General features: G+C 40.3%; 2 protein-coding genes across 10 annotated transcripts; one reads left to right on the forward strand and one right to left on the reverse strand.

The window, feature by feature from the left end:
* Positions 1-10,089: 10,089 nt before the first annotated feature.
* LOC147837609 (ubiquitin carboxyl-terminal hydrolase 50) lies at positions 10,090-20,922 on the reverse strand. 9 transcript variants are annotated; one of them, XM_087311313.1, is made up of 16 exons: positions 20,829-20,922; positions 20,435-20,619; positions 19,908-20,001; positions 19,687-19,817; positions 19,498-19,568; positions 19,010-19,144; positions 15,264-15,359; positions 14,963-15,091; positions 13,783-13,926; positions 13,477-13,493; positions 13,350-13,405; positions 12,605-12,658; positions 12,318-12,500; positions 11,859-11,915; positions 11,131-11,278; positions 10,090-10,390 (listed from the first exon to the last, which is right to left on the reverse strand). In XM_087311313.1, the coding sequence occupies exons 2-16, from the start codon at positions 20,556-20,558 to the stop codon at positions 10,183-10,185; spliced, it is 1,647 nt and encodes a 548-aa protein (XP_087167439.1). In that variant the 5' UTR covers positions 20,559-20,619; positions 20,829-20,922; the 3' UTR covers positions 10,090-10,182. The 9 variants fall into 9 exon arrangements, with proteins under 9 accessions (XP_087167439.1, XP_087167437.1, XP_087167436.1 ...); XM_087311311.1 differs by having other exon boundaries at positions 11,128-11,278; positions 20,829-20,907; XM_087311310.1 differs by having other exon boundaries at positions 12,596-12,658; positions 20,829-20,907.
* A 116-nt stretch (positions 20,923-21,038) lies between these two features.
* LOC147837610 (E3 ubiquitin-protein ligase RNF19A) lies at positions 21,039-23,805 on the forward strand. The gene is made up of 4 exons (XM_087312729.1): positions 21,039-21,136; positions 21,911-22,014; positions 22,554-22,703; positions 22,794-23,805. Exons 1-4 carry the CDS (start codon positions 21,064-21,066, stop codon positions 23,244-23,246), a joined length of 780 nt encoding a protein of 259 aa, XP_087168855.1. The 5' UTR covers positions 21,039-21,063; the 3' UTR covers positions 23,247-23,805.
* Positions 23,806-25,357: the final 1,552 nt, after the last annotated feature.

A 25,357-nucleotide genomic window follows, 5' to 3' on the forward strand; every position in this document is an offset into this window, starting at 1 on the left:
CAGACACATTATTTATCACAGATTGAGTAAAGCCATAATAAAAATTACATTCACACAGTTCCTGCTAAGTGGCAACATCGTTTCTCAAGTTTGATGTGGGCAGTTTACATATTTACATTTTATTAATAATTATATATACAAAAAAAAACACTAAATGAGTAGTACCCAGCTAGTGGTAGCCATCCTACACATCAAGTTTGAACTCTTTTGTAACATGCGGACAAATGCCCACTTCTACAACCCTCGCACTTTGTGACATCAAGTTAATATAACATGCATTAACAAAAGCACTTCCATTCACAGATGTCCATACACTTATGAAGACACCTCGCACAAATATCGGCAATACATTTTATTATGTCTGCTGTACATGTGCCATCTTGCAAAGATTTAATTTCTAATTCTCTCTTGTTTTTCCATTTTAGAGTTCACGACTGCCAGCTCCTGAGACTGCCCTCATTCAACCCATCACATTCTTCATCCATTCCTAATGCATTTACACTCCTCGCAAAGATACCTTTCCACCTATACAGCCCACACCTTTAATGTCATATTCACACTAGACTTAGTTTTGTGAAATTCCGAGCTAACATCAAATTCATCCCTCATCCCATCACAGTATAGCTAATCTTACTTTGCAGGATGAAGAACTGTCTCTAATAAGCAAACTAATCAATTATACAAGGACAATCTATTATACATTCGAGCCTCCCCCATCCCACCTCCCACCCCCCTCTTAATGCTTCAACGCTGATTACCATCCGCACTTCCGGTATAGCAGAGTCGCTCCGCCGAGCCTTATTCTCCCTTTGCACCCCCCTTTTCCATTTACAGATGACACAACCCACCCAGTAACACGATTCAGATTTAGAGATACTTATAATAGTTTTTGCTTCACAGGCTTCTCCCAGTCACTCTTACACAGGGTGTCTGAGGAGTATCAGAAGGTGTTGGGGGCTGATAAGTCAATATAGAGAAGTTGAGGGCCTTTACAGTATTAGAAAGTCTTAGATTCCTTTACAAGGTAATACATTTATTGTTGTAAAAGATATAATTGTATGCTAAAGTTTGACTGTATTCAAGCCGTGAATATCAGGATACTAGGTAGTTACGTAATCAGTAAAATTCTACTAAGGTTTGACAGCTTGCCACTTGTTTCCTGCAACACTATCAGTCTGCAGCTCTATAGGTGACAACCTGTCGAATCGGCTAGATTTAATATACATGTGTCTGTATTCGAATGTTTAGTTGGATTCATTTATTACATTTTAATATTTAGTAAATATTCTGTAAGATAAATCTCGCCAGCATTTTTGATTGAAAGTGGTGATAAGGTCTTTAAATGTGTGGGAAAAGTATTAAAGGTGTTGAATTACTTCTCTTATTCCTGTATACTATGTTTCAGAATATGAGCAGCCATCACAGAAGTACAAAGGGCAGCAACAAGTCCAGATTCTAGGAAGGTGGTCACCTGATGCCTTCAAGACATGCGTCCTAGCCACTGGCCCCCCAAAGAAGTCCAGATGGCTCTCGTCAGCCATCATCCCCATCCACTCAAGGGCGAGGGCGTGACCCAGCGACCTTACCTTCTTCTTTTTCTTCCTTCTAGCCTGAGTAACACTCAGTTTTCTCCCCTAGCCACATAGGTAATTGGAGTTTCATCCAAGCCCCCGTCACCCCGCCACCCCGGCCGTTTCCGCAGGAGTCTTCACAGCCCCCTCCCATTTCCCGTCTCCTGCCCGACGCCGCCCCCCCTAAAGCTCTGACTTCCGCAGAAGTGTTACCTCGAGCTGTGACTCCCGCAGGAGCCACCCTCACCGCCCATACCAGGCCTTAGCAACCTTCATCTTATATATATATATATATATATGTACGCACGTACATAGATATATTTTTATAATAGCGCTGTCACTCCCGGCTCCATCTCCTCACGGAGTGCTCCTTGAGCACCCAACTCATCCCGTCACCCTCTAACAGGAGTCTTCACTGTCCAATTCCCCTTTCCCAGACTCCTGCTAGAGTAGGCCAGCTTGCCCTGTTCCCCGGGCGCCGACCCCCACAGGGGTCAGTCACTGACCCCCAGGCCACTGAAACTCATTATATATATATATATATATATATATATATATATATATATATATATATATATATATGGACTTTCGTTTATAGATATATATTTACATAGAGCACTGTCACTCCCAGCTCTATCTCCAGTCGAAGTGTTCCTCGAGCATCGACTTCAGCAGTAGTCTGGCCAAACTTGCCACTCACCCTCTAGCAGAAATCTCCACCACCCAAATCACACTTCACGATTTCTGCTAGAAATGGCAAAATAAAATAAAAAATTGCTGCACCCAACTCCCGCAGCGCCTATTCCGACTCACAAAAGTCTCCTGATCACCCCCTCCAGGCCTTAGATTACCCCATTATATATATATATATATATATATATATATATATATATATATATATATATATATATATATATACTCTCATATATATATATATATATATATATATATATATATATATATATATATATATATATACATATATATTCATATATAGCGCTGCCACTTCCCTGCTCTATCTCCGTTTGGAGTGTTCCTTGAGCATATTTTTGACTCTTAATGAGCCAACCCCGTCCACCGCTTATGATCCCCCTTCACTAGTCTCTCCCCAACCCCCTCCCCCGCTCTGGCTCCCACAGGAGTCAGTTTCAAACTTTGCTCCAACTGGAGCCCCCTACTCTTTCTTCATTCCTTAATTACTATATCCAGCAGCCGGATATAGTAAAAACTTTCTAGCTTTTTGGGGGAAATTCTTTGAAATACTCGGCTGCTGTCCCGAGCTAGAGGCATTTTTTGGGGAGCGATCGAGACCTACCTGATCTCAGTTCTCCTGATATGCTTCTAGACCGGGTGGGAGCCCTGAGCTAAATTATCTCCGAGCTCAGGGTTCTCTCCTGGGACAGCATGCCAAACCTGCTATAAGTGCCAAGCATATCTAAGTGGGAACTCTTAAAATTACATTTTGCAAAAATGTTCTCGGGGTGTCATGGTGGCGCAGTGAGTAGCATGTTCACCTCACAGCACTCAGGTCTCTGGTTCGAGTCTCGGCTGGGTCAGTTGGTGTTTCTGTGTGGAGTTTGCATGTTCTCTCCGTGTTGGTGTGGGTTTCCTCCGGGTGCTCCGGTTTCCCCCACAGTCCAAACATGTGCTATAGGGGAACTGATCAACTACACTGGCCATAGTGTATGAGTGTGTATGGGTGTTTCCCAGTGATAGGTTGCAGTTGGAAGGGCATCCGCTGTGTATAACATATGCTGGAATAGTTGGTGGTTCATTCCGCTATGGCGACCCCTGATTAATAAAGAGACTAAGCCGAATATAAAATGAATAAATGAAAAAGAGTTCTTTTTTTGTGCTGCCTTTGGTGTGTAAAGATTCATTTTAGAGTATTTTGTAAAGTATTTATTATTTTAATTTAGCTTGTACAAAAGATTTAACATATTTTAAGGTCAATATTATTAGTCCCTTTTAAAAGTTTCTTAATGGGGCTAACATATATTGTCAACAGAACAAACCACTGTTCCCCTTCGGGGGGAACTTCAGCACTATAAGTGGATTTGATGTTAAATCCACGTATGGGAGATTCGGTTCAGAAGCCGCTCGTCTGAAAGAGTATTGAACGGGCCAATGAAAGCCATGAATTGGCAGCGTAAGCCTGCGCAGGTGTGCTGCATCGGCAATTAACTGAGCATATAAGCACACCTGGCGCCAGCAGACGCTATCCTTTTCGCTTCAGAGACTTTTCTGATCGAGCTTCATGAGGGTTCCTCTTGCTGTCTACAGCCACATCGACCGAACGTGTGTCTCCCGGTCTAGAGCGAGTCCACGCAGCGGCAGATGGTCGAGCTGGATTTTCTCCCTTGCCTGGCGTCCCTTTGGGTCCGGTCCTCCAGAGCGGTGCAGTTTGCAGTTTTCCTAAAAGAGCAACACAGTCGTGCAGCACGTCCTTTTCAGGACGGCACTCCGACTGTGTGTTTCTAGTTGCGGGGGTTTCCTGGCTCCGGATGATGGGCACGATCACTGCATTACATGTTTGGGGGTCCTGCATGTTAATGCGGTGCTCGGGGGCGGTTCATGTCGTCACTGCGATGCCATGACCGTCGCGCAGTTGAGATCGCGGCTAACTTTCGTAAGAGAGTGAGCCACCCCAGTCGCCTGCTGCAGAGCTCGGGCAGATCTGAGGGTTCCAGCGAGAGATAATCCGCTGCCTAAGGGCTCGCGGACCTCTCGCTCCTCCAAGCACTCCATCCAAGCTTCAGGTACTGGGAGTGATCCGTCTAATCAGACGGTAGCTCTCACGCTCGCTGACACCGGAGATCAGATGTCCCCCGCGGCATCGGAGGGTGGGCTTTCATTGTCCGACGATAATCCGGACCCGCTCGCCCCCTTCGGGCAGGTGAGTGCTGTCAAAACGGATACTGAAACGGACGTGTTAGCCGTGCTTTCCCGGGCTGCTTCGGCCGTGGGTTGGAGATGGCTTATCCCCCAGCTCCGCGGCCGGACCGACTAGAGCGGCGATCCCTTCTTCCCGGCGACGCACAGTAGGCTCACGCGGTCTTAAAGAGCACTTTTTTTCTGCTCATGCTGCGTGTCCCGCTACTGTCACCACTCTTGGTGGTGGAGTGGCCAGGGGGTATGTGGCGATTCCTCAGGTTGAGTGCGCGATGGCGGTTAATCCGCGCGGCGCCTCTTCTTAGCGGGGTCTGCCTCGTCTCCCATCCAAAGCCTGTGAGTTTTCGGCTCCATCGGAGGTAGAGCTTACAAAGCTACGGACCAGGCTGCATCCGCCTTGCATGCGATAGCCACCTACCAGCGCTACCAAGCGCAGGCGCTGGCCGAGCTGCACGAGGGTGGGTCCAACCCAGGCTTACGAGCTCCGCACCGCCGCCGACTTAGCTCTTCCGACTACTGAGTCTGCTGCGTGTGGTTTGGGGAGGACGATGTCCACACTAGTGATCCAGGAGCCCCACCCCTGACTAAAACTTGGCTGGTATGCGCGAAGTCGACAAAGTCCGCTTTCTTGACTCGCCCATATCCCAAGCTGGTCGGCGACACTGTCTGCGAATTCACCCAGGAATTCGAGGCAGTGTGAGAGCAGTCTGATGGGTGATGTCTTATCGGCGGATCCGTAAGCCCGCTCCGCCCGCCGTGCCATCCATACCTGCTCCTCGCCGAAGGCGCCCACCTACAAGAGCTGCACCGCCCCCGCACACACCTCTGGCGAAGCGAGCGCGTCGAGCACCTCGGAAGCAGGCAGCTTCCCCTGCCCAGAACGCCGCTAAGTCCGGCAACGGACCGCGAAGCGTCCCTGGGACAGGTCATCTGGAGAAGAGGGAACTTGCTCTTCCCTGCTGGAGGGCGGGGCGCCATTTCCAACGGCACCTTTTACTGCCATGAAATGAAAGGGCACTTTTTCACTTCCCCGGATGTGTCAGCCCGAAATCTGCCAGTCTGAGACACTGTGCTCTCTAGCTCGCAGGTTAGGTGCGCTCCGCCAGTGGCTCACGAGCACTGCAAGCCCTGCCAGTTGGGGACGCGCCGCCTCTCAGCTCGCAGGGTCTACATGCTCCGTCAGCGGCTCACGGGTGCTGGGGGGACGGTCTCCCCTCTCCCAGCCCCCAAGCCCCTTTTCCGGAGTCAGGGTGCGGAGCCAGAGCGAATCGCTCTTCTCCAGCTCAGACCCTCGCGCTCCCCGGATCAGCACACCCGCTCCGCGCTGCCCCTCCGCGGGTACGTCAGCGATTGCTGCGATGACGTCATTAGCGAGGGCTCTGCCTGCCTGGTTAGCGCGGGCCAGCCCCTCGCGGTGGCTCATACGCACAATCAGACTCGGCTACGAACTTCAGTTCTCGAAACGGCCTCCCAAGTTCACGGGCGTGTGTTTTACCAGGGTCAATCCCCTGTCCGCCCCTGTCTTGCGAGAGGAGATTGCTGCCCTCCTGGCGAAGGGTGCAATCGAGCCGGTACCTCCAGCCGAGATGGAGAGTGGGTTTACAGCCCGTACTTCATCGTACCCAAAAAGAGCGGTGGGTCATGGCCAATCCTAGATCTGCGCGTTTTAAACCGCTGCCTTCACAAGCTGTCGTTCAGAATGCTTACGCAGAAGGGCATCCTCTGATGCGTCCGCCCTCAGGATTGGTTTGCAGCCATAGACCTGAAGGACGCGTATTTTCATGTCTCCATTCTTCCACGCCACCGTCAGTTTCTGCGGTTTGCGTTCGAAGGTCGAGCATGGCAGTACAAGGTCCTCCCCTTCGGGCCCTCTCTGTCTCCGCGGGTCTTCACCAAACTCGCGGAGGGTGCCCTAGCGCCCCTTCGGCTCGCGGACATCCGCGTACTCAATTATCTTGACGATTGGCTGATTTTAGCCCACTCTCGGGAGCAATTGACTGCGCACAGAGACGAGGTGCTCCGGCATCTCCGCCTACTGGGGTTGCAGGTCAACTGGGAAAGGTTGCAGAGGATCTCTTTTCTCGGAATGGAGCTGGACTCGGTCACCATGGTAGCGCGCCTCTCCGGAGAGCGCGCTCGCCTGCTGCTGAACTGTCTGAGGGAGCTCAACAGCAAAATAGTGGTCCCCCTGAAATATTTTCAGAGGCTCCTGGGGCATATGGCTTCTGCTGCGGCTGTCACGCCGCTCGGACTGCTCCATTTGAGACCACTTCAGCACTGGCTTCAAGGTCGAGTTCCAAGACGCGCATGGCATGCGGGCATACACCGAGTCTCTGTTACTGCACTGTGTCGCCGCACCCTCAGCCCCTGGAACGACCCCTCGTTCCTGCAGGCCGGTGTGCCTCTGGGACAGGCGTCCAGTCTTGTTGTTGTCTCAACAGATGCTTCCAGCTCAGGCTGGGGAGCCGTGTGTCGTGGGCATGCAGCTGCGGGCCTGTGGGTAGGTGCCCAGCTGCATTGGCATATCAATCGCCTAGAGCTGTTGGCAGTGTTCCTCGCTCTCCACCGTTTTTCTCCGGTGTTGGAGCAACAACACGTGCTGGTCAGGACGGACAGTACGGCGGCGGCAGCATATATAAACCGCATGGGGGGTATGCGCTCTCGCCACATGTCTCAGCTCGCCCGCCGTCTGCTCCTCTGGAGTCACCCGTGGCTGAAGTCGCTGCGCGCCATTCATATCCCAGGTATGCTCAACCGTGCAGCCGATGTGCTCTCACAGCAGCAGTTTCACTCTGGAGAATGGAGACTCCACCCCGAGTCTGTTCAGCTGATATGGGCGCGATTCGGGAGGCGATCGATCTGTTGCTTCCTCCGAGAACGCTCATTGCCAGTTGTTTTATTCCCTGACCGAGGGCTCTCTCGGCACGGATGCACTGGCCCACAGCTGGCCTCGGGGCATACGCATATGCGTTTCCCCCAGTGAGACTGATCGCGCAGTTACTGTGCAAGGTCAGGGAGGACGAGGAGCAGGTTCTGTTAGTTGCGCCCCTCTGGCCCAACCGGACCTGGATATCAGAGCTCTCCCTCCTCGCGACGGCCCTCCCATGGCAGATCCCTTTAAGAGAGGACCTACTTTCTCATGGACAAGGCACCATCTGGCACCCTCGCCCCGATCTCTGGAACCTTCACGTGTGGTCCATAGACGCGAGGAAGACTTAGGTAACCTGCCGCCCGCGGTGGTTGATACCATCACTCAGGCTAGAGCCCCCTCTACGAGGCGCGCCTACCCCCTGAAGTGGAGTCTATTCACTGAATGGTGTGTCTCTCGCAGAGAAGACCCCCGAAACTGCCAGATTAGTGTTGTGCTCTCTTTCCTTCAAGAGAAGCTGGATAGCAGGCTGTCGCCCTCCACTCTCAAGGTTACGTTGCCGCCATCTCCGCTCACCATGACGCGGTGGCTGGCGGCACCGTGCGAAAGCATAACCTCATCATCCGGTTCCTCAGAAGCGCTAGGCGAATTAATCCAACTCGCCCCCCTCTCACGCCCTCTTGGGATCTCGCCCTCGTTCTCACGAGCCTGCGATTTGATCCCTTCGAGCCACTCAATACAGTATCCTTAAGATTTCTGTCCCTGAAGACAGCTCTGCTGGTCGCGTTGGCCTCCATTAAGAGGGTCGGGGACCTGGAGGCATTTTCGGTCAGTGACTCGTGCCTGGAATTCGGGCCGGGATTTTCTCACGTTATTCTGAGACCCCATCCGGGTTATGTGCCTAAAGTTCCTACCACTCCCCTTAGAGATCAGGTAGTAACCCTGCAAGCGCTGCCCCCGGAGGAGGCAGACCCAGCCCTGTCCTTACTTTGTCCAGTCGCGCTCTGCGCATTTATGTGGACCGTACTCAGAATTTTAGATCTTCTGAGCAGCTCTTTGTCTGTTATGGCGGACGGCAGCAGGGAAGTGCCGTATCGAAACAACGATTATCCCACTGGATTGTGGAGGCTATTTCATGTGCTTATTTAAGCAGAGGCCAGCCGCGTCACCCAGGATTGCGTGCGCACTCCACTCGGAGCGTTGCATCCTCTTGGGCGTGTGCGCGTGGTGCTTCTTTAACAGACATTTGTAGAGCTGCGGGCTGGGCGACACCCAACACATTTGCAAGGTTTTATAATCTGCGAGTGGAGCCGGTTTCCTCAAGGGTGTTAGGGACCTTTAGTGATTGAGGAAACAACTCGGTGGGGTGTTGTAGCACGCTTGCGGTGCCTTTTTTCCCTAACACGGAGAGATGTGCACCCTCCTGTCTGTCAGTAAAGTTCCCCTTTCGGTGAGCCCTGCAGATTCCTCCGAGGCCCCCAGCACTGACTCAGCGGAGGAGTCACTTGCTGGCCCACTACGTTAGGTCTGCCCGCTGGTCAGCCTGCGTTTTTGGGTACAGGTGCCTGCTATGGCCAATCCCCGCTGGTGATCCCCATATGCTTTCCGCCACGGTTAAGTTCCCCCCCCTGGGTGGACCAGTGCTTTCCCTATCCGCTAACCGACTTCTTATGCGGACTCCCCCTTCTCAGGGTTAGTCCATATGTAATTCCATTTGTCTCCCTATTGGGTGCGGATGATCTCCGCAGCGTCCTCCCTACTGGGATGGCACGCTTCCCAACGTACTGTCGTATATTCCTAGAATTATCTAGACGCTAGCGACTCCCAAAAAAATATACCTATTCCGTAAAGCTTCTTTTGAAGTGGGATAAGTTAGGGCCAAGGGCACGTTGGAGGACCGCGCCTCTCATGATTTGGGTGCGTCACGCTTGCCTGACCGCTCTCTCATGGTGGGTGTTGGTAAGGTGCAGTCATTATGGCGCTTTCAATGGGCTCCCATACGTGGATTTAGAACATCAAATCCACTTATAGTGCAGAAGTTCCCCCCGAAAGGGAACGAAGGGTTACTTTAGTAACCTCGAACGTTATCCAGTAACTTTTCTAATTACCCTAATTAACTTAGTTAAGCCTTTAAATGTTACTTCAAGCTGAATACTAATGTCTTGCAAAATAACAAGTCAAACATTGTGCTGTTATCATTACACAAATAAAAAACATATATAATTAGAAATTAGTTATTAAAACTGTTATGTTTAAATGACAAACTTCTCTCCGTTAAACTACACTTGAGAAATAAAACTTAACAATTAACTTATTTTGTTTACTCTAATTTGGTGTTTGGTGTAGATCTGTTTTGGTTTCTGAGGGGTTTGCTTCAGTCTCAATTTCATTGGTGTTTCAGGAGAGCTTGAAGATGAAAATAGAGATCCTTTTTGACAATACCATTGGTTGACTGTGATTTCCACGAATGGATGAGCTTTACAATATATTATATAATGTGGGTGTTTTTTTATTTATTTTATTTATTTGGCCCACATTAAATCAGAACCCATAAAAAAATGCAGATTTACACATATTGTTGAGACCTTTAATCTATTTAGTTTAATGTTTAAGTGTGTTTACAATAGAATATGCAATGCAATATTTTGTCTGTCTTCTAGTGGACATATTGTTGTTTGTGAGTATGTGTTATGATTTTCAGATTTAAATTTTGGTCCCTAGATTCTATTTGGTCTTGACAATACGCAACAACAAACAATTTGTAAACTTTATTTTATTTGCCCACAGTTTACTTTATTTTCAGATGGACAATATGACAAATTTTTCATTTCATTTTCACACAGAAAATCATTAACTGTTGGTCAGTTTTTTCAGTTTTTGTGCATAATATTCCTTCTTAATATCCAGTAACTCAATTTTTGCTTTGAGTTTTTGTATTTTAAGACACAAAATGTCATCCGCAGGTGCCGCTCTGCTAGTGATCTCCTGTAAAGGTGAAGAGGAGACGTCTTGTACAGCAGAAGAAGAGTCAAATGGAGCATCTCCAGCATCATCCACACTGTTCACATGATGAAAATATCACAGAGTGAAAACATGATGTGCATTTATTTTAACATCCATCAAATGTTATAAATGTTTAAGAGACAGTTCAATAAAAAATATATATATTTTTAAAATCATTTGCTAAGCCTTTACGTGTTCTGATTATTTTTGAGTTTTTTTATTCTGTTGAACACAAAAGAAAATATTTTTTGGAAGGCTGACAACCGGTAACCATTGACTTCCAAGGTTAAAAAAAAATAGTAATGGTTACAGGTTTTTATTGGGCAAAGCAGTGGCGCAGTACGTAGTACTGTCGCCTCACAGCAAGAAGGTTGCTGGTTCGAACCTCGGTTCAGTTGGCATTTATGTGTGGAGTTTGCATGTTCTCCCTGCATTCGCGTGGGTTTCTTCCGGGTGCTCCACTTTTCCCCACAGTCCAAACACATGCTGCAGGTGAATTGGGTAGGCTAAACTGTCTATAGTGTATGAGTGTGGCAGGCCCATATGACAGGCCGGCAGGAAGGTGTAAAAAAAAGTTGTTATATGGACAAGTCTAAAATAGAGGACTTGTTCAAAAAGAGCCGACCCCGCAACCATATGGGACAAAGGCCGAAGAAGAGGTTACAGTTTTTAGTACTTTTCACGGAATAAGAAACACAAACAGGTTCAGAACCACTTGAAGGAGAGTAAATGATGACAGAATTAACATTTATTGGGTGATGTTATAAGAATAAGTTATTTTGTTTATTTTACCACCTCTGTTCCTCCTTCAGTTTGCACATGGCTGTGTCTGGTGCTTCTGCACTGCCTGGAATGGAATAGTGGCTCTTATCCAGAAATGTGCTTTTCTCCACAATCTCAGACAGAGGATGCCAACCTTTCTGATGCAATTTTGGATGTTGACCTTATGGAAGCAGACATTTATTGTAAAATTGTTTCAGTAAGCCTAAAATCAAATGTATAAGTGTCTTTCTTTCTATGCTGCCATTCCTTGAGAAAGTGCTGCTTTTACACTCATATCAATTTGTAGCAATTTAATTTGCTTATAAAAATTGTACAGAATTTTGCCTTTTATCATGTCCCGTTATTTAATGGTTCCCAACCCAATTATTTTTTGAGGCAGCTGTTTTGGGATATTTTGAATGTTGTCAATTTGTGAGTATAATCAACTGTATATTGTTACAATGTAATGTAACTAATTTATAATTAGGCATGTACCTATATGTAATGTTTTTGCAAATAATGCGAAATGTAAAAGATTAAAAGAAGATGTGACTTCAGGCTTGCAGGCTCTTTATTGGCTCAAATCGCAGGTTTTGGATGGGCATTTTAGGTTGGCATCATTGTTGTCCTTCTATAAAATGTACTTTTACTTAGCATTTTTCCCTTTTAGTTAAGTTAAAGACAGTTTTTAGGACATTTTTTGAGACTTTTATACATACTGGGCAATGAGTTTGCTCTTTGTATATCTCCTCCCCCTTTACCTTGCTTTCTCTGTTGCTGTGTTCTTACTGAGAGAGTAGTCTCTATAATTTCTGAACCTAAAAAAGATGCAAGAATAACATAAATTAAGCAAGAATTTTCAAAAGTTTACAGACGATATAAACTGACTTTGACATGCAATGTTATTTAAGCAAATGTTTAAGTGACAAATAACGTGTCACTTTATTGTTAAGAAGTGCATTAATAAATAAATCTGTACTGTTGCTGTTTAATACAACACATAAATCTGAAGATATAATTGATTTGCTTTTTAAGTGCTGAACAAGAAAATAAGGGATGGTTTTATATATTTATGTACAAGATTTCTTTGGTGGATGCGGTTAAAAAGCAAACTAGAATCAAGAAAAAAAGATGAGAACAGACAGATGTTCAAAGTGGTCAAGGAGATGTGAGATCTTAAAAATGAGGCTTTATCGGTAAATATCTGTATTAAAGCATACCTCTTATTTTTGCTGAAGAGTGTTTGTCTATTTTTGAGTCAGTGTTTATGTTAGTGGCACATGTTTGACCCTCTGATATCTCTTTAAGACTCTCAGCCTTAATATCAGCTTCTGGTCCTGCTGTGTTCTGCTGTGGTTCACTGAAAGCGTCTGTGTGCTCATATTGATGATGTTTATATTCCCCTAATGTCAAACACAATAAATAAAAAAGAACAACAACTTAAAATGTTTACCAGAAAATAGATCATGTAGATTTAATCTATTCACAGGCTTTTTACATTTTCTACCTGTTGCCACCAGGGAAGCTGTTGTCACAGTAGTGGACTGTTCCTGTCCTTGTTCTGAGGATTACATTTGCATTACATTTACATTTTACTCATTTAGTAGACACTTGAGTTCAAGGCAACAAATAAGGAAGACAATTATGTTTCTAAACTCTGCTGCCTTTATTTATGTTCATATTACTTTTGTATGAAAACATCTAAACTGGAAAAGGTAAAAACCAGGACAATATTTAAAATCACATTTTATCACTGGAAGTGCCTTTGTTTTTATCTGATTCCACATGCATTGTTCACATGCTACAAATTGTAGCTTTCCCAGTTTATAAATTAAACCTCAAGTTGTATGAGGATGTGAATGCTTTTTACAATATTCCAGTGTGGTGTAAAGGCATTGTTACTCTACAAACACATGGCTGTGACTGTTTCTTGGCAAACATTCGACCAGTATTGAGCTAAAGAAATAAGTTTTATTTGCTTTGTTGAAATCTGTGAACATTTTACAAAAGCAATACGCCTGTGGATTGCAATAAATTCATAACAGCTTAAAAGATTATAGGTCCTCTGCTCTACATCTAACAATGCTAAAATAATTACAGTGAGCCATGGCTTATGGGTCTTATATATGTAATATACTCCTAATTTACATACATACATACATACACACATACATATATACATATATAAACAGTTATGAATGTTTGCCTTAATTAACAGATATCTGATCAACAAAGTTTTCATCTCTACTTACGTTTCTTGAAGAAAAGTAAACATGCTGTCTCAGAGATAAGGTGGGTTGGCAGTTGTCTAGTGGAAAGAAAATTAAATGCATTAAAAGATGCAATAAACCATATTAAAATAAGTGATTGATAACTTACCTTTCATCAAACCGAATCTGCAAAACATAAAATAATAAAAGGCTGAAAGTGAAATTGAAGTCAATTCTGCCACATGTACAGATATACAAAGACTTGAAATGATGTTACTCTCAGACTCTGGGTGTATACAAATAACAAAAGCACTACAAAATGAATACAATGAAGGAAAAAATATCAAATGAAGTAAAATACAAAAACTATAATTATACAAAAATCTTTATCACAAAGAACAAGTTTCTGAGTTCTATCCAAGATAATACCTTTAGTTGTATATTTACAGTATATATGAAAAAGAGGAAAACCCACCCTGTGCACACTGGAGTCATTAAACTCATACCACTGCTGATCCTCAAATGACTTGATATGAGCATAGTAGTGTCCACCACTGAGAGAACCAACATGATTGACCAAAGCATACAGATCATACTGATAAACAACACCACTCTCATCCTGAAAAAGACATGAATAATCATTAAATGTACAATATATAAACATTCCCAACATACAGTTAAAGTCAGAATTATTCGCCCCCTTTGAATTTTTTTTCTTGTTTAAATATTTTCCAAATGATGTCTGATAATATTTGTTCTTCTGGAGAAAGTTTTATTTGTTTTATTTGGGCTAGAATAAAAGCAGTTTTTAATTGTTTAAACAGCATTTTAAGCTCAATATTGTTAGTCCCTTTAAGCTTTATTTTTGTAGATAGTCTCCAGAACAAACCATCATTATACAATAACTTGCCTAATTACCCTAACCTGCCTAGTTACCCTAATTACCCTAGTGAAGCCTTTACATGTCACTTTAAGCTGTATAGAAGTGTCTTGAAGAATATCTAGTCTAATATTATTTACTGTCATCATGACACAGAGAAAATAAATCAGTTATTAAAGATGAGTTATTAACACTGTTATGTGCAGAAATGTTTTGAAGAAATCTGCTCTCTGTTAAACAGAAAATGGGGAAAAAATAAACAGGGGGCGAATAATTCAGAGGGGCTAATAATTCTGACTTCAACTGTATACACTGCACATGCCTGACTAAAATAACTTATTTTTAAACAAATAAATGCGCAGCAGCACTCCCAGAAAATATTAGAGTGGAAAAACATATAATTACAAAAACAAAAACAAGTTTAAATGTAAACAAATGACTTATGTTCTGTGAATCCTTTTCATGCCAAAAAAGCTGCATCAGGTTTAATTTACTGTGTTTTCTTTTCTGTGCATCCATAACAAGCCTGAACATAAATAAAAAAGTAAAAATATAAATAACAAGCATAGAGAATTCCTCCACAGGCCCAGTATAAATTCCCGACAACCTTTAAATAATGCTGTCAATTCAAAATTGACAAGTTAAACTGACCAACCTAAAATTGTATATTGGTCCTTTATTACACTTACCTGTCTTCTCTCTGGAAGTCAGAAATAAAAATATAAGAGTAGCTTTAAAGAGAATTAAAGCTATCTGAGAGACGAATTATTCACACCTTTACTGTTAACCGGAAAGGAATTTCAGCTCGACGCTCGTTCTTCATGTAAGTCCTATAGCTGTAATCAAACTCAAACCTCTTCAGTTGTAGAGTTAGGATGTCTGGCAATTCAGATATGGTGCACTCCTGAAATAAATAAAGTGTTATTTAGAATAATGGCAGCATCTTACATTTAGTGGCACTGTTTTTCTGGACAAACATCATGTCTTTTGGTTTACTTATTTCCATTAACATTATTTGTGTAACAAACATGTTTAATATGTGTAAGTATAAAAAAATTACAAAATTGAAACCTCACCACATCCATATAAGTCTGCTTTTTGCAAATTTCACAGTACAATCGATTGTCATCTGTCATGGACACTTTTTCAAACCGTGCATCAAAACTCTTTTGCTGAAATGTAAAAAAAAAATAAAGAAACATGATAAATGCAAAAATTCCTGTCAGCCTAATAATAATAATAATAATAATAATAATAATAATAATAAATTTTATTTTAAGGCGCCTTTCTGGCAACTCAAGGACACCGTACAATCAACAAGAGCAATAAAACAACAAGAGAAATAATAAAATATACACAGCAATAGTGCAGATAAAATTAATTCATGAAGTATTAAAAGCCATCTTAAATAAGTGGGTTTTGAGTCTTGATTTGAACAGTGTAAGGGAGTCAGTGTTTCTGATGCAGGTGGTAATGAGTTCCAAAGCCGCGGAGCAGAGCTGAATGCTCTGTTGTCCATTGTTGAAAGGCGAGAAGAGGAAACAGACAAGTGGAGGGAGGAAGAAGATCGCAGGGTGCGAGAAGGAACAGAAATGTGGATGAGGGCAGAAAAATATGGAAGGGCGAGATTGTGGATGGCTGTGGATGTTAACATTAAGATTTTAAAGTCAATTGGAAAATGAACAGGTAACCAGTGAAGCTGCTGCAGGACAGGGGTGATGTGATGAGAAGAAGGGGTCCTGGTGATGATACGGACAGCTGAGTTCTGGACCAACTGAAGCTTATGGAGAGATTTATGAGTGAGACCAAAGAGAAGAGAGTTGCAGTAATCTAAACGAGACGTGACAAGGCTATGAACGAGAACAGCAGTGGCATGAATAGTGATGAATAGTGTCAAAGGCCGCACTCAAGTCTAGGAGAATGAGAATAGACATTAGTCCAGAATCAGCGGCCATGAGAAGGTCATTGGTGATTTTAATCAGGGCAGTTTCTGTGCTGTGGAGTGGGCGGAAACCAGACTGGAACTGTTCATACAGGTTGTTCTGAGACAAGTGGGATTGGAGTTGTGTTGCTACTATTTTTTCAAAGATTTGAGAAATAAATGGTAGATTAGAAATAGGTCATAAATTATTAAAATTAGATAGGTCTGAACCAGGTTTTTTGAGTATTGGAGTAATTGCTGCAGTTTTGAAAGAAGCAGGAACAGTTCCAGTAGAAAGAGAAGAGTGAATAATGGCTGAAATGAGAGGGATGAGAGAAGGGAGACGGGCTTTAACCAGAACAGTGGGGAGAGGATCTAAATGAGAGGAAGATAACTTAGATTTGGAAATAAGATTAGAAATTTCTGAATTTTTAGGGAGTTGAAAAGAGGAGAATAAAACTTTGAATTGTAAAGTTAAGTTGTGATGCTCAGAAAGGATTGTGAGCCAAGATGCTGGTGAATATTAAAGATTTATTCATTAAAAAAAGGTCATGATTGAATTACAGAAAGCTGCTGAGTGGAGGTGAGATGGTAGTGAGTCTGGGGGTTAGTGAAAGACTTGTATAGTGAGAACAGAGAAGCAGAGTTACCTTCATTAGAGCATATAAGATTGGAGAGATAGTTGGATTCAGAATAAGTGCATTGCAGAGAATTAAAATTAAGTATAAACAGTATACGTGGGATTATATATACAGTTGAAATCAGAATTATTAGCCCTCTGAAGTGATTTGTTTTCTCTTTGTCATAATGACAGTAAATAATATTAGACTAGATATTCTTCAAGACACTTCTATACAGCTTAAAGTGACATGTAAAGGCTTCACTAGGGTAATTAGGGTAAAGTTAGGGTCATTAGGCAAGTTATTGTATAACAGTGGTTTGTTCTGGAGACAATCGAGAAAAACATAGCTTAAAGAGGCTAATAATATTGACCTTAAAATGGGTTTAAAACAATTAAAAACTGCTTTTATTCTAGCCGAAATAAAACAAATAAAACTTTCTCCAGAAGAACAAACATTAGAGGAAACACTGTGAACATTTTCTCAATCTGTTCAACATCATCTGGGAAATATTAAAACAGGTAGAAAAAAAATTCTTCAGACTTCAACTATATATATATATATATATATATATATATATATATATATATATATATATATATATATATATATATATATATTAGTGCTGTCAATTGATTAAAAAAATTAACTAATTAATCGCACCTTTTAAAAAAAAATTATCGTGATTAATCACATTTAAAATACTGAAACTTCCTTACAGGAACACTGAGTCACAAAACGCGGAGGATTTTCTTTCTGTTCGCCATGCGGTATCAACTTACAACAGAAGTCGAAAGTTAAAAATGAAACACCCGAAATTGCATGAAACTCTGGAGCGCCTGGGGCCTCATGTACGACGACTTGCGTGGAAATCATACTAAAACATTGCGTACGCAAAGCTGTAAATGTGCAGATAAAAGTTCAGATGTATGAAACACTGCGTACGCCGAATCTCACGCATATTCTTTTGTACATCTGAATGAACGTGAAACTGAGCGCAACATGCACGAGCACAAAACCCCTCCCTGCCTCCTCCCCCGTATGAATATGCTAATGACTATGCTAATGGCAAAACCCAACGAAAAAGCAACAGCAAAAGCAGGCAAGAGGAGAAACTTTGAACAGAATGTGAATTGAAGGTGCTGCTTTCAGAGGTAGAACGGAGAAAAGCGGTGTTATTTGCAAGTTTGTTCTCCGGAATTAACAACAAAAGAAAAAAATAGAGTGGGAGAGTTTAGCTGATGCGGTTAACACAGTTGGGTCTGAACATCGCACTGAGTGAATTAGAACAGAAATAGTGTGGTTTATAGGTGTAAAATGTTGCAGTATCCTTAACAGTCTCTGTGGCGCTACTCGTAAAATGCATGTCAACGTATTTTGACGCGTTTCGATCATGAACTCGGTTCGATTCCAGCGTCTGATGAACTCTTTCCTCTTTTTTCCCCCGCTACATATCAGATTTTGCCCACTATTTATCACGAGAAAGACAAGTAGGAATCATTAATAAGTTTGTGCATCATATTTTATTTGCACATTTATTGAATGGAAATGTTTCTGATTCACGTATGCAAATTCATCTTCAGAGAGTGTCTTTATAGCAATGTGCGTGCAGTACATCGCTCAGATTACATTGGGGAAACAGGCGACCGCTGCAAATTGTGCTTTAATGTTTGGCTGGTCAACTGTATGATATGGAAACCTTAAATACCTGCTAGATGAACCCGTCTCATACAGCTGCCATTGCAAGGATCAGACACTTTGTAGAGAGGAATTTAACACAACTGCCTCTAGGAGTCACCAATGGAAATAAAACAGACACGCACAAAAAATGTGCGTACGCCTGCCAGAAAGCTGCCGTGAAGCTGCGCACATTCCCACCTTCAGTTCATTGTTAGTAAATCCAAACGTGAGCGATTCTGAGCGTGAAACCTGGCGTACGCAGCGTTGATACATGAGGCCCCTGGTGATGCGACTAATTGTTTTATACTGAAACTTGCCTTCAAAAAGTGCTTCCTTGATCTTATCCACATTTATTGCATGTTGAACACACGTCCACCACAACAGGAAGTAAAAAAAAACCTGCAACTGCGTTAATTGAGTTAATTTTTTTAAATGCGTTAATTATTTAAAATTAATCGCATGCGTTAACACATTAATTTTGACAGCATTAATATATATATAAAATCCAGTTACCAATATGTGGGCTCCTGTTATACTCAGTCTGGACATACTTTTAAAAATAATCTGTAAATTGTCATATTTGTTAAATCATAATACTTACCACATCAATAGAATTACATTGGGAAGAAACCAGAGAAGAATCCATTGAAATGGCCAAAGAGAAGAAACTTTTTTCCTCTGTGTATTCATGGTTTTTTGGACAAACTGTAGATTGTATTTCAGTTCCCTGAAACATCTGTAAAATATTGTAAAACTCCATTAAACAGATGACTTGTTTTACAGTGTTTGGCTTGTATATTTAGATTTGTACTTTAACATTGAAGTTATTTTACTGTTATATATTTGAATTACATAGCTTATCAGATGCTTTTTTGCATTTATGTTTTAGCCTATGCTGTTCTGCGTTTAAAGGCTCTCTCGCGCGCCCGCGCACACACACACACACACACACACACACACACACACACAAATACACACACAAATACATACACACAAATACACACACACGAACACAACCACACACACACACACACACACACACACACACACACACACACTTTTAAACACAAAATCATGTTTGGATCATACCTTGACTATGTCAGGATCAAGCTTATTCATAATCTTCTGATAATATTCAGCTGCGTCCTGCTGCTCATGAGCTGAAATAATTTCATTATTTTTTATTCATCCATGTCTGTCACTGGTCCCTCACACACAGTCTTTATCAATAAATTGCCATTAAAAATGCATTATTTATGCACATAATAATCAACTTACCACATTTAATGCCAAGAGCTTTTATCACTTCATGTGTAAAGCCAGTTTTGCCTTTACTGGTTAAAGATATGAATAACTTTCCAAGTTGATGAGAAAATATATTTTCATTTTCTTCAGTCTCTCCTTTTAACCTGTGAAACAACACAATACACGTTAATAAAGCACATAACCATGACTGTGTGTTATTTTTAATATTCTGAATCAGCTGAAAAAACAATTACATGACAGCCTTTCTGAACTCCTCCGTCATGAAGAGTGTTTGCAACGTTGCATTCAGATAACATGTGGCTCCATGATTTACCAGTCCACTGTAGCCTGTAGAGGACAATATGAAAATTAATACAAAATATAATGTTTTAAGAATGAACAGCGCACAATATCTTTTTATAATTCCAAATTTAATTTATTCTTAAATATTGCCTTACTGATATAGCTGGCAATAATACATATTTGAACAAATCTTAAAATACCATAGAAACAAAAACCGAGTAGATAATTATAATACATTCTCTCTTGAAGAAAAAGGACGAGAGGAGAGGAGATGTGGTGCGTGAAAACCAGATATTTATGCATTATTTGTGCTGTTATTTGTACTGTTTGTATCATGTAAGTAGAGACATTTAAAGAGTGATCCAAAAGTAACTGGTGTGCATTACACTATTTTAAAAGCAAAGAATCTCAGTGTCATGTTTTTTTTATTCAACTCCATTGCTATCTGACATTGAAAGACTGAATTGTAGCATCTTACCTGCAGATCTTGACGCTTGTTTGTGTGGAGGTTCATCATTTGGCCCTTTACACTGATGTAAAGCATGTTCTGTATTTTGCCGCTTTTTAAGATTATCTGTCTGGATTTCATTCCTGCTGCTCATTTTATGAATTTATTTGCACAAAATAATAACTGAAGAATTCAGAAAAAATAAGATATGGCGTCTGTGAACAACAAACAAACATTATGTACTTTTTGGTGGTTTCTTATTCATGTCTGCTTGTCTTATATTATTTGCAGTCATGTGGATTATAGCTGATCCATATTATTATTAATATTATGAGCCTCATTATTTGTCCTCATTAATTGTCATTGAATTTTTCATTTGATCAATCCAAAAAAGTCATTAAATAATTGAAAAAAAAAAACTTACTTTACTCAAACGTGCTTATTAAGGTGCCTGGCTGATCTGGCTGCAGGAGGTTCATCTATCTGACTTCTGTTTGTGTTGCAGTGCTTTCGTTTGTTCTGTTATATAAACAGAAAATAAGAGCCCCACCCAAAAAGAAGCTCAATCATGTGATTTTCAGTAATAACTGAAAGAAAAAAAGTCCTACTAAAGAGGTAGACACACACCTGAAGTATCCAGTTAAAGTAAACAACTCATCATGTCGGATGATGTGAAGCAGTATGATGGATCTGAAAAGGGCATTAATTTTGTGAAGAAGATTGGCAATATTGGTAAGTATATTACAGTGTACTTTTTTATTTAAAATAAAAATTAAAAGCCATTAGCAATGAGACCAGGACTAAATATTTGTTCATCTTATAATTTACACAAAGCAAAACAAAAGGTCTTTGACAACTTTCTGCCTGAGGCACTTGAATTTCTCACAGAAAGCACTTACCACATCACAATATTTCATTTTTGTATTTTTAGATTTTATAGAGCATTTTGTTTTGTTAAGTTATTGTCACAAATGTGAGCAGGCCAAATATTTGCATTAAAAAGTAGAGGAAAAAATGGTCAATGAGCATAAAGGTTTGATTAAAAGGTAAAAATAAAATAGTGACATTGCATAAATACATATGTGCAGAATCAAAGAGGAACTCGTTTGAAATTCTTGAACCACATCAGTGTTTATGTCAAGACAAGGAAGAAATTCAACAAAAACATTTTAGTAGTTTATTTCTCTATATTCATTGTAAAACATGAAGGAATTAGGTTAACATTAGTTTTTACAAATTTAAGTGTACTGAACATAAAACAAAACATAAAACAAAACAAGTTGTCCCCCCTAAAAAAACTCAAGGATTGTGTTGTTTCTGCTCATTTTATATAAATAGCTTGAACAAACGACATTTTTGAGTGTTTGTTCATGTATTGTTGTGTTATTCCTATAATTTTATTTTTATACCATTTGGATTTTATAATTTGTCTTTTCTGCATTGTGCTATAAATAAACTAAAGTAAGTAGATGTTGAGATGAAAAAACTTTTATTTTTTCCCACCAGACCCCTGTGATGATGATCCAGATGTTTTACGAGCTGAATTATCCTGTGGACATATCACTGGTCCACAAACACTGACCGACTACTGCAGATATCAGCTGGAGGACGCAAGTGTTGCTTAATTATCTGAGCAGTTGTTTATATTAAAAACATATATATATATATATATATATATATATATATATATATATATATATATATATATATATATATATATATATATATATATATAATATATATTTATTTTGAACATTTCTACATATATGCCATCTGTAAAATCCATACATTAAATTGTTTTTATATATCTGACTGACATATAAAAATATAAATGCTCCAAAATACAGGGAACAATTAAAAAACACAATGCAATACCAAGTGTTTCATTTATTTTTTTGAGCAGATTATATAAAAATGTTCGAAACAAACTGCATTGATTCATTAAGAGAGGAAATGTCCAATTTGGCCAGAATACAGCAAACATGAAACTTTTCTGCCCCTCAGTGGTAAATAAGCAAAATATGTTATTGGTGTTGCCAAAAATACACTTCTTTATCTTTATAGTAGTCAGTTGTATTAAACATTTTTATAGGAACATTTCAATTAGTTTGTAATACTATTATTTACTTATTTTTTGTTGTTGTTGCAGGGTAAGCCAGAGCTGAGATGTCCTGAGTGTAAAGAGCAGTGGTCTTACAATGAAGTCTGTAAATTAGCCAAACTCACAGCTGAAGAGAAAGAATACTTTGAGGAGAAACTGGCCAACAATGCTACTAAAAAGAAGACAGAGATTAAGAACGTATGTACACTTTTTATACCCATTTCATTGTCTATAGTTTTAAAGTTGGTTTACTGCTTTGATATGGATACAGAGTTGTTCTCTCTTTAGTGTCCTGGATGTAAATGGCTGATTGCCAGGTCAGACATGTCCAATCTCTGCGTGGAGTGCACCGTTTGCTCTGAAAATAATGGCAAAACCTTTCAGTTCTGCTGGCAGTGTCAGAGAGAGTGGAAAGGTCCAGGTCCTCGATCTGACAGATGTGACAATGAAGGCTGCAGCAACAAAGAGCTGGATACACTTAGAGGTTGTTCAACAATCATTTTAAAAGATGCTGCAAATATTAAATGTCCATCTGTTCGTGCTTGTATAACATGTGGTTTGATGATTAGTCATAATACAGATTATTGTAAATCTGTTACATGCACTCGATGTGATACAGTGTTTTGCTTTGTCTGTCTCAAACTCAAATCTGAATGTGGGAAAACAAGAGGTTACTATGAGCTCTGTTTAGATGGTGTGGCTCCACCACAGACTTCTATTACATTTTGGAGAGATAATTAACTATAAACATTTAGAGGTTAAATGGAGAATAGGTGTGATTGGGGTTTTCTGGATGAAAGTACAAGTGAAAGTGTTTGACTTTCAGTAGAACATAAGATTGCTCCAGTTGAATGTTATTGATGATGTTATTGTCATTTAGTAAATAAGGAGTTAATTTAAAACATTTTGAATTCTGCAATTTCAAGTAAAATTACCTAAACAAATAAACTGTTTGTATTGCTGTAGCCTCTGAGTTAGGAATGTTGACCAAAAATGTAAGATCACTGGAAATATTTTTGGCTGATTATTTGTATTCAATAGGTCTTCATATCTGTCCAAACTAAATAAACTAGATTTTTTTAAAAAGTTGCTTTAATTGTCACACAAATCTATTATGTTTTAGATGCATTTTACAACTGAGAAAGTTTACTTTGGTGGATTAGGGGATTATTTATTGTTTTACTCTTTTATGATTTTAAAAAATACTTATTTGACAGTAATTGCAGCAGCAAAGCAGTAAGTAGAGCCTGTAAACAACTATTTCCAATAAGAAAGATGAATAAATCCTTTAATAAATGCATTGTTCCTTGTTTGTTTATGTCAGTAAATACATGCCCCACATTGTAAATTGTGACTAAAAAAAGGTTCTGTTTAATACACATTTTAAAACTACTTTTGTAACTGATTTCTCTTTAAAGCGAGACAGTTTTGTGAACAACACTTTAATTTATGCAATGAGAAAGTCCTTTGGGTCATTGCTGGGTTCCTCACTGTGGTCCACTATAATGGGGCAAATCAGCACTAAGTGGCAAAATAAACTAAAGGGAAAAACAGAAAAAAGTATTTTAATAATAAAACAACATTGTAAGACAGTAATTATAAAACAAGTATCTCTCCCAGAACATGTCCAAACAGACAAGAAAGCAAATCAATTAAGTCCAAAGCCTTTAATTTAAGACAACCAGGTAATCCAAATGAAGAAGAAGGTACACATTAACATAATACAGGGGACCCTAAGGAAGTGAAATACACAAAAGAGTGATGATTAGAACTGAAACGGGGTGAGAATAATCAAATTAACTGGAGATAAAACTGAACCTAGACAGACAGAAACGGTCAGACTAGTCAAAGTAACTAATATCCATCATGTTACAGTATGGGGTATTATGCTCATGGGTCCAAATAGTGTTAAAAGTAGTGTTACACTTAACTGTAAATAAATCAACACCTTCCAGATTAAGCTGGCTTGAATGACTTCAGATGTTGTTTGAACAATAATTACAAGTTATTACATACCGTATACATTAAAATAGAAGGCTGATGTGATAGGCTTATGGGACTTTTTTTTTCCTCTAAGGACTTACTGAGGGCTCAGGTGAGTACTATGCATGCAGTTGTGTAATAAGATCCCTGTCACCCCCAAATCTTACTTGTTTTGTTTATTGTCTCAACATTATGAAGCTGCAGCCCGGAGACAAAACCACACTCTCAGACAGCTAAGCCTGCACTTCCAGACCTGTCGCTTTTTCAGACAGTGCCACCTGCTGTTTGAAAGATCGACTAACTTGAATTCAGCTGCTTATAAATTGTAATTTAAACTATTTTTTACTATAAAATATTACCCTGAATGAATGCATTATTATATAAAATATTAAACATACTAGATTTTGATTTAATGCATTAATTATGTTGTATTTTTATTAATTGTATTTGTAAATAGATATTGATCAGTTACTTTAATATTTTCAGGCATTTGCTGTTTTTTTTAATCATTAAGGATTTATCACTGTTTGCTATTGAGTTGAGGGAATGAATATTATCATCATATACAAAAAATCTCTTCACATACAATAAATTATGGTACTCTGTAATTTTCTTACAACAAACTTTATTTTTGTTTACTTTTTTATGAGGTCTTACGAGTCATCAAGCTGTAAACAATGCAGAGAAAAATGGGGAAAAATAATAATTGCATTAATAATAATCTTTTTCTGTAGAAAATTACATCAAATAAGATAAATGCTTTAAATTCTTGTTGGGAAGATTTTCATTTCCAGCAAAAAACTGGAGATATCTGCAGCCTTTGGTGCATTGTATTAGTGTGGTCAGAGACCACCCTTTTTGAATTGTAA

The sequence above is a fragment of the Danio rerio genome, chromosome 25 (genome assembly GCF_052040795.2).
Source record: "Danio rerio strain M-AB ecotype USA chromosome 25, GRCz13ab, whole genome shotgun sequence".
Classification (NCBI taxonomy): domain Eukaryota; kingdom Metazoa; phylum Chordata; class Actinopteri; order Cypriniformes; family Danionidae; genus Danio; species Danio rerio.